This window comes from Lipotes vexillifer, unplaced genomic scaffold (assembly GCF_000442215.2).
Source record: "Lipotes vexillifer unplaced genomic scaffold, Lipotes_vexillifer_v1.1 scaffold569, whole genome shotgun sequence".
Taxonomy (NCBI): Eukaryota; Metazoa; Chordata; class Mammalia; order Artiodactyla; family Lipotidae; genus Lipotes; species Lipotes vexillifer.
Genome location: NW_006795376.1, coordinates 1,235,123 through 1,244,935, shown reverse-complemented (window position 1 = coordinate 1,244,935; position 9,813 = coordinate 1,235,123). Strand labels below are relative to the sequence as shown.

At 44.0% G+C, this 9,813-nt stretch overlaps 1 protein-coding gene across 1 annotated transcript in view; it reads left to right on the top strand.

Moving 5' to 3' along the window:
• Nucleotides 1–3,146: 3,146 nt before the first annotated feature.
• ABRACL (ABRA C-terminal like) overlaps nucleotides 3,147–9,813 on the top strand; it is a 12,451-nt gene continuing 5,784 nt past the window's right edge. Inside the window, exons 1-2 of the mRNA XM_007467591.1 lie at nucleotides 3,147–3,250; nucleotides 8,203–8,269. Coding sequence (XP_007467653.1) covers nucleotides 8,209–8,269 — 61 coding nt within the window. The 5' untranslated portion in view covers nucleotides 3,147–3,250; nucleotides 8,203–8,208. The remainder of the gene's footprint in view (nucleotides 3,251–8,202; nucleotides 8,270–9,813) is intronic.

Genomic DNA, 9,813 nt, shown 5'->3' with positions numbered 1-9,813 from the left:
TACCTTTTCTATTGGTATATACTCAGGATGGAATTGCTGTCCTGAAGATCCTTTACAAAGATTTTTTTCTATTCATTACAAGAGAGACAATTACATTTTTAAAAATGAACCTTTAAATATAGTGTTATTATTTCCCTCATTCCAGGAACATGTAATTTCTTAAGTAAATTTATTAGCCTATATGTCATGCTCTATTCTGGAATTATCTGTAACAACACCAACCAATACAGTAGTCATTAACCATATAAAGTTACTGAGCATCTGCCATGCACTCTAAGATTAAAATACACAATAACTTTGAAGACTTAGTACAAAACAAAGTTTATAATATCTCATTAATAATTTTAAAATATTCACTACAAGTTGTAATGATAGTATTTTAGATATACTGGGTTAAAGAATACATTATATAAAACCATATTATTAAAATTAATTTCACATGTTTCTTTTTTTTAATGTGGCTCCTAGAAAATTTTAAATTACAGAAGTGGCTCACAATTATATTTCTATTAAACAGTGCTGGTCTATACTATGTAATTAAATAAATGGATAAGGATTGTCTTAAAATTTTATATGTACATCACTGAAAGTTCTTTTTTTTTTTTTTTTTTTTTTGGCGGTACTTGGGCCTGTCACTGTTGTGGCCTCTCCCGTTGCGGAGCACAGGCTCCAGACACGCAGGCTCAGCGGCCATGGCTCACAGGCCCAGCCGCTCCGCGGCATGTGGGATCTTCCCTGACCGGGGCACGAACCCGTGTCCCCTGCATTGGCAGGCGGACTCTCAACCACTGCGCCACCAGGGAAGCCCTGAAAGTTCTATTTGACAAATTAAAATTTTATATGTACATCGCTGAAAGTTCTTTTTGACAAATATCATGCTTTAGGCTACTTTGTACCCTCCAGTCTGGGCACATTGTTGCCAGTGCACGCTTGATAGTTAATAAGTACTTCTTAACTGTTAAACTTTATTTTCTGTTTTTTTTTTTTTTTTTTTTTTTTTTCCGATACGCGGGCCTCTCACTGTTGTGGCCTCTCCCGTTGCGGAGCACGGGCTCCGGACGCGCAGGCCCAGCGGCCATGGCTCACGGGCCCAGCCGCTCCGCGGCATGTGGGATCTTCCCAGACCGGGGCACGAACCCGTGTCCCCTGCATCGGCAGGCGGACTCTCAACCACTGCGCCACCAGGGAAGCCCCTATTTTCTGTTTTTTAGGTTAAAATTCCACATCGCTTAGCTACATGATGATAATATTGGTAAAAGAACAAGAAAAGATAATGGCAAAAATCTGCATGGAAACTGAAAGAGTAGGAATTAGGTATGAAAAATATTACTTGGCGAGATTTTGATATTTCTTTCACTCTAAACAACTTTCTTGAATTGTAATTCTTTGTAGATTACATGAAGTTTATGTTACGCTTAGTGCAACATGTATAAACAAAGTATTTTAAAAGAGTGAATCCATTTTTATAGTCACAGGGACTTTTACTTGCTAAAAGTAATCGATTTCTCCCTCTCTCTCTCTCTCTCTTTTGTTTTCTCCCCATTGGCAAAGTACTGTGAAACACTACCTAGTTATAAAGAAGTGGAGCAACTACAAATTGGTTATTCATTTCACTGGATATTATCCCAATGAAGAATTGTGGTCACTGTCACAAACCAAAGTAGCCAGGTCCCGCTTAGAGAATTGCTAAATATGATTGTTTCTTGAATTATAATTTTTGCATTATGTAGACTTTGAAAGATATAAAATACTACCTCTCAGCTTTCTTTTAGTGAGAAAAAATTAGTCCTCAAACGGATGGTGGGATCACCTTAAACTTCATGTAACATGAGAAACCTTGACGAATCAGACCTTTGTTGAAGAGTAATCTTTTGGTGGTAGGGAACAGACTCATTCGAAATCACACCCAAAGTCATAGGTGTTTATAGTGAAAGGGTAACTAGAATGCTCTTTGGGAAGTGGCGGGATCCAGTGCAGCCCTAGGGACCTGGATACTCATATCTTCCTGGGGAGCAGGTCTTTGCTGTTCTTAATATACCACTGGGTCTCAGCTTCCCATAGAGGCACTTCTGCCACTTCCACACCCATCCACCTTCTACTTCATCTTTGGTTTTTGCTTTTACTCCAGTGTTTGCTTTGTGGTGGCCCATTTTCTCTACTTCTGCCTCAAGCCCTCTCAGCTTCAGCCTTCCTGTCCGATAGCTCATTCTCTGTATTCTCCCCTTTCCATTTCCAAGGGAGAACCTTGATTGGCTTATCTAATGATCCGAGTCCCGGTTTGGTGAGGACTGTTTGTTCAGGTCACCTCTTAGGGTGATGGCCAGTTTATGGACTGTGTTTCTTGGGTCACATGACCACTCTTAATCCAGTCAGCTATGGCGGGGCGGGGCGGGGGGAGAAATTTGGGGGCAGTTATTTGTGCAACCTTTGTCCTGAGAATAGTTTGGGTCAGTTCTCTCACCAGGGTCTCGGTTTCCTTTTCGAAGGGACGCCAGGTACAGCAAACATGTCACACACATACACACACACAAACACACGCTGATTAAAACAAGTTACTAAAATAAAGGATGCATGAATAAAATGATTGAATTATGCGGTTACGTGTAGGAAATAATAAAGAGGGGAAGAAATCTATATTGACCGGGACCAATAATTAGCTTTGTCCAAGTAAAGTTTCTTCGCAGTAGAACAAATTGGTTTTCAAACATGAATTTTCTTTTGCAAAACTGACCATCCTGTTGTCACGTCTGTAGCTTTCTGAAGGCCCCTGCTCCTGGCTTACGTTCCTCCTAGGAGACCTCAGCATTCAGCACGCTGGGGACGCTTTGTTTCCTAAGTTAGGAGAGAGATGCTGGCAGGAAGTCAACGACTAGGATCAGATGCTGCGGTTGAGGATCCGTGGCTCCGAGCGGCGCGGGGGAAAGGCGGCGGTAATCGAAGCTCTAGGCGCATTTTCCTAGAAGCCTCCAGCGCTCCGCCACCTGTCCGGAGTCCGCCCCCCGTCTCGGGCATCTCCTCTCCTGAGTTTCCTCCTCACAGGCTTGTCCCTGGGAGTGTGGGCGGCCGCATTCCTGGGCACCGAAACTCTCCCCCCTCCCCCCGCTAGCCCTCCTCCTCCAGCACAGCAGCCTCTCTTTTCTGCCTCAGTCACTTCCTTCCTCAGCTTCTTCCTCCCCAGTGCGTTGAAGAAGGTAACCAGCCGGCACCGACGCAGCCCCAGTTTTCTCGGAAAAGAAAAGGAGGCGGAGAGGTGAGTGATTGCCCTGGGAAGATGTGGCCAGGTAGGTATGAAGGATGGACGGGGGTAGCCGGTGGAGGCCAAGCAGCCGGGGGGATCGTGGGCTGCGGGTGGAGAGCCGGGACCGGGAGGGGGCTAAGACGCCTGGAGGGTATAACTGACCTTGGGCTGAGCGGGTGCGGGGGGCCGGGTGGGCGCGCCCCTGCGCCCCCCAACTCTCCAGCAGACTTCCGCCCTCGGCTCACGTGACGTTTTGCCGCCCGGGGGCGGACAGGGCAGAGAGATCTGCAGCGTTTAAAGATTTTTATCGCGGAGCAACGTGTCCGTTTTGCGCTTGGGGAGCCAGTTCCGCAGAGCTGAGCGGGGACGGGCTGGGAGTGAGGGGACAGGTTCCCCCGAGGAATCTGGTGGCTTCAGGGCAGTGGACTCCGCGGCGCCGGCGGCGGGTGCGGATCTGTACGCTCCCGATTCTGTGTGCGACGTGGGTGGTAGTGAGGGGACACCAGCGACTCGGGGAGCCCCGGGCTGGGTCCGTTTGCGTCGCTCGGTTTGGGCGCTCGCTCTCTGGGCGCGCCGGGGGCGCACCAACAGCCGGAGAGCGCGAGCAGGCGGCGCTGGCGCGAGACTCTAGGAGACAAAGGCTTCCGGAATGCGGTTCTTCCTGGGGAGGTCGCCCGGGAGCCAGCCGTGCGCCCCGGAGCAGGGGGCCGAACCCCGCGCCCCTCAGCTCTGCACTGGTACCGGTGGTGACTGTGTGATGGCCCGCTGGGGACAGGGTTTTGGGACCCCTTACGCGCCAGCTCCCAAACTTGGCGCAGGGATGACCAAATATGGAGTGTGTGCGCGCCTGCGAGGGGCAGGAAGGAACCCAGTCATTCTTTGACCCGCACCAGCTGCTCGTCAGGGATTGTGAAGGAGGGCAGGGAAACAGTGGCCAGCTCCAGTGTGGAGAGGTGAGTCCTGATTCCAAGTTGTCCCCACTCCAGTAGGCTTATTCCCTGACATTAGAAAATTTCTAGGTATTGCCTCCAAACTCAAACCCCCCCCCCCAAAACAAAAAGCAAACCAACAAAACAAAACAAAAAAGGAACCAACCACTCAAAAAAGCTATGAGAGTCCTTAAATATATTCTTAAGCGCATATTGATGGTGGAGCATTTCAGCATATGGCCCAGATGGCCTAGTGCTCCCACATTCCGCTGTCTTTGTGATTCCCACGCACAGTGCCTAATTGGATTCTGTCTCAATTAGAGGGCCCGACTAGCATCTGCCATCGCCTTCCCCTGAGCCTCCCACTGAGGGGCTTTCTTTCTCTTAGACTTGCTCTGCCCATGGCCTCTCATTGTTCTTGATCTTGCTGCTTAACACCAGTCCCAGGCTTCTGTCCTTATAAAATGTCATGGGCCTTCCAAGGATTGTGCAACAGAGTATTTTATACTCCTTTGTCCTCATTAAATAATCAAATAAAGACATAAACCATGCCAAATGATGTATGCTAGCAATAGTTTCTAAGCCTGTTATGTTCCTACTCGCAAGGGTCAGTGCGGGGAGCCTTTCTTACTTTGTAAGTGCCTGCCTTAGTAAGCACTCAGCATGTAATATTTCACACAAATACAACCCACTGTTATATATTTAGTGCAGTTGGCATAATAACCAGCAAAAAAATAATAAATGAAACAAAATTTAAAAAAAACGAGCCAGAGTGATGCAGTAGAAACAGCATTTAATTGTGGGAAGCCCCTCGGAGTCAGTTCCATCATCCATAAAATGGGGATAAATAATATTACTTCATAAGGTTCTTAGGTTTACATGAATTAATGCAGATAAGGAGCCTCAGGTGTAATTAATTACAAAGAAATTCTGGTTGTCTTCCTGTCTTAAAATTGGATGAACATACATCTGCTTAATGTGATCCAGGAATTCACATTACTTAAGGGCGGGATTTCCTCTTTGAGTCTCATTATTAAAGGAGAATTAGGTCTGAAGTGTGTGGCTGGTGCGGGGTGGAAGGAGTGGAAAACGATGTTAAAGAGATAAATATTCAGGGTGGGAGGAAATCAAAGCATCTGAGAATTGGAAAGGACTGTAATCCCCTTGGACATTTCCCTTTCTATTTTGTCCAATGTGGGCTGATTTCTTCATCAACCCTCACAGATCCATACTACCACTGCAAACTTTACTCACTGTTAGACCGTTTTGATTGTTAGAGAAATTTTGTCTCATATGGCTTTCAAATCTGCCTTTCTGTCCCATCTATCCATCCTACCCAACAGAGCAACACGAAATAAGACTATTCACACAAGTACATAAAAGGAGCTTTAATTTTTAAAAAAATAGCAGCAGGTCTTCTCTAGGTTAACTTTAAAAGTGAAGATTCTTTAGAGTGCAAGTGACAGAAACTTAAGCAAACCAGCCCAAGCCAGGAAAGATTGGTTCATGTAACTGGAAAGTCCAAGGTTATATACAGATTCAATCATTGTTATGTGGCTGGAGTTTTCTTTGTGTCAGCTTTATTCTTGTCAGGCTCTTTTCACATGGTAGCCATTTATATAGGGGCTGTGAGCTTATACCTTAAAACCCAGTAGCAAAGTGTCTTTTTACTAGTAGTTCTGGCAAAATTCATGGGCTGAACCCATTGTTCAGGATGGGATCACCTATCCTATGTCCCAAACCAATTATTCTGACTTTGAACCACTCCTGGAGTCCAGGGTGAGGCTCTACCCAAGATACATGGGTTTAGAGTAAGGAAGGAAAGGCTGTATCCAAACAAACATTAGACTGCTGGTGCCAGAAGGCGGAATGGGTGTTGAGCAGGGAAATATAACAGCTGTCCACCACACTGACACTAACAGGTTTTTTCCTTACGATTATTCTCGTGGCATGTCTTTCAGTTGTGTCCTCTGGGTATGTTTTAGCTTTTTAGTGTCTCTCTTAAACTATCTTGAATTGAATATAATGTTATAATTTCACCAACACAAAGTTCCCACATTTGGACACTATAATTTTTGATATTCGGTTTTATGTAGATGCATTAACCTAAGATGTTGCCTTTTATTGCAATGTAGGCTTCTTAAATTATAAGATTTACACGAAAGTGTAGCAGTGTAGTGGTGCTTTTATTATTAGCTGATAGAAAATCTGGGGTCCTGATCAATATCATTTAAACATAGATGTCATTCTTGTTTTTTCAAAGCTACCGAGAGTTAGTTACAATCTGTCTGAATAAAGTTGTTTCTTCCAAATCATCACCCCAACAGTAAACCGTTCACACAATCCCACTCTTTTATCTGATTTGGAAAACTGACGATTTGCAAACAGACTGAATTGATGCCTTTTGCCCAGCTGCTCATACTTTCCAACCCTCATGTCGCTGTTTTCACTGTAAATTACTGCCTTCCTATAGAAACTCATTCTTCTTCCTTTACTTCTATACTTTCCTTCTTTGATCCACAGCAAGGTTGGGTTGCTCTCCTCTAGCTCTACCTGCACTTTCCTATTTCTTGCTGTGTTTGTCTCCGCCCACTTTCTGTAGGTGTTTGCCAGGCCCCTTTACCTTTTCTGTCTGAGTGCACTTCCTCCCTCTTAGAGCTCCTCTCTGTTCCTCACGTAAATCCGCAGCTCCATGGTGACAACACCCACAGGTGTGGTTCCCTCCCTTCTCATGTCTTTGCTCATTTTCCAGTCTGCAAACCAGTTATTTATCGAACTCCTGCTCTTGGTGCCGGATGTGGTCCAGCAGTGAGCATGACAGTCAGATCCCCGCATAGAGGAGCTCACTGTCTAGGGATAAAAACTGAGAAGCATCATTCCAATCATCAAGTGAAATGAAGAGGGTGCACATGCTGTGGGAACACACATGGGAGAGCTCTCCTACCCCAGGGATTCAGGGAGGGCTTCCTGCAGGAAGTTATATCTCAGCTGGGACTGGACGTATGGAAGTCAGCCCCAAGAAAGAGGAATAGCCAGAGTCCTGGTTGAAGGAGAAACAGGATATGTGAAGGCTGGAGGTGTGAGAGTAAGGGGTATTTGAGGAATAAAAAGAAGCCCCATGGAGCTGCAGCCTGGATTCAAGGGGGTAGATTTGAGGTGGCTGGAATGGTGGAATGGTGGGCAGAGCCCAGCCCATGGAGGACCTCATGAGCCAAGGGGATTCTCACAGCCGCTGTTAGTCCTGAACTCCGTATCCAAAGATGAATGGTTTTCATCACAGGCTCTCCATTACAGTCAGGTTGCACTGGGCACTGATGGGGGAAGGGACCCAGAGGTCATCACTGCGCTGACCCCATGGTATTAAAATTGCCTTGGATCCACCTGGATCCGCCTTCCTTACTGGACTGCAGGCTCCCGGAGGGGAGGGATTGTGTTGGTTTATCCTGGTACCACCAGCTTCTAAGCTTAGGGCCTGCTCCAAGTGTGCTGCGGTTTTCTTTTGTTTTTTGCTTCTGTGCTTTTGTATATACTCTTCCCTGTGCCTAGAACATCCTTTCCCAACTGTCTACTGGCCACTTCTCCCCAGTGACAAAAACTTCTGTGGCTTCCTCCTTTGTGTTCCCTTAATGCCTTGGACCCACCACTAAAAGAGTGCTTTCTTGTCACATTACTATTCATTCCAGGCCTTTCTCTGCGTCTGAATGGTGAATTCCCTGAGGGCAGGTCCTGTGTCACTCACCTTTGTATTTTTGGTGCCCAGAGCACGGGCTTAGAGTTCATAGTGGGTGCAAGGAGAATGGCTTCATTCTGCCCAGTAGACTGTATAGAAGAGTGGGGTCAGCCCAGAGGGGCAGTTATAAAATTGGGGAAATGGAGGTACTCTAGGGCCATGCAAGTATTTTTAGGAAGAGGGCCACAGTAAATTAATCATTACAAATGCTACATGAGAAAAAGAAAGGGCCCTTGGACTTTGCAAGGTGTGTTTAATGGAATGTAGAAACTGTAGAAATACACATTTATTTTTTTCTCCTTCAGGCAGCAATGAATGTGGATCACGAAGTTAAGCTCTTAGTGGAGGAAATTCATCGTCTGGGTTCAAGAAGTAAGTATTATAACATGGATACAGTATTTCTTCTGAGTTTGAGTTAGAGCAGGTAGGACTAACTTTTAGAGGCATATGAAGGGATCACCTAAGGGATTCAGGACACAGTTAATGGCAGCTCTTCTGTCAGGCTCAGGTGATAACTGCTCTTAGCCCTGAAGTGATCCCTGGAGACAGAGAGCCACTGGGGTATTGTGTTTCTTATACAAAGAATGGTTGAGATATTTCATTATCCTTTGAATGGAAAGATAATTGCTGTGCTTCTGTAACCTAGCTGCATTGAAATCTTATAATTAAATCATGTTCAAATTTTTATTTGACACACTATTCAAATTCATTTTTTTCTGCTTTACCCTGCCACCATTTTGCAAATTGCCAAATGACTAGGGACTCGGATTGAAATTTTAATAAATTGTCTTTATTTTCTCCAAGTTTTTGAGTTTTGTATAATCAGGTGTTTATGTGTATATAACTAAAAGAAGCCATCCTTTAGGTAGTTTTCTTTTAAAGTTAGCTTTCCCCCAGCAGCATATAAGCAGCTATTGTGAAATTTGTGACATGTAAAATTGGTAGTATTAGTGTCCTTTTCCTAAGTTGTAATAAAAGCAACTGTTATGCTTGTAGCTCTAAGTATTTTATGCATCTCAGACCAGACATACAAAAGTTTGGGGAGCATTTTGAAAATTGTAAGAGCAGTAGATACATTCAGCGACAACTGGGATAATGGAACCCAAAGTTTTAAAATTACATCATATAAGTGAAAAACAACTTTAAAAAGTACCTTGAAAGAGTTGCTTGTCATTATAGCTTGATTCTTCTTACTTATAGCTCTGTCTACTTATGAATCACAAATCATTTGAAATAACAAGAGGTACCTTGAAAATTCCATTAAGCCATTAGTATCAAATGTCCCCTGTAGTTTTCTGTTGCTGATGTAACAGTACTATAAACTTTGTGCATGAAGCAACACATTTAATATCTTTTTTAAAAAATATGTTTTATTGAAGTGTAGCTGATTTACAACATTGTATTAATTTCTTCTGTACAGCAAAGTGATTCAGTTATATATATATTCGTTTTCATATTCTTTTCCATTATGGTTTATCACAGGATATTGAAATAGTTCCCTGTGTTATACAGTAGGACCTTGTTGTTTACCCATTCTATATACAATAGTTTGCATCTGCTAACCCCAAACTCCCAATCCATTCCTCTCCCATATACTCTCCCACTTGGCAACCACAAGTCTGTTCTCTATGTCTGTGAGTCTGTTTCTGTTTTGTAAATAAGTTTGTGTCATATTTTAGATTCTACATATAAGTGATATCATATGGTATTTGTCTTTCTCTTTCTGACTTACTTCACTTAGTATGATAATCTCTAGGTCCATCCATGTTGCTGCAAATGGTGTTATCTCATTCTTTTTTATGGCCGAATAGTATTCCATTGTATATATGTTCCACATCTTCTTTATCCATTCATCTGTCGATAGACATTTTGGTTGCTTCCACGTCTTGGCTATTGTGAATAGTGCTGCTATGATC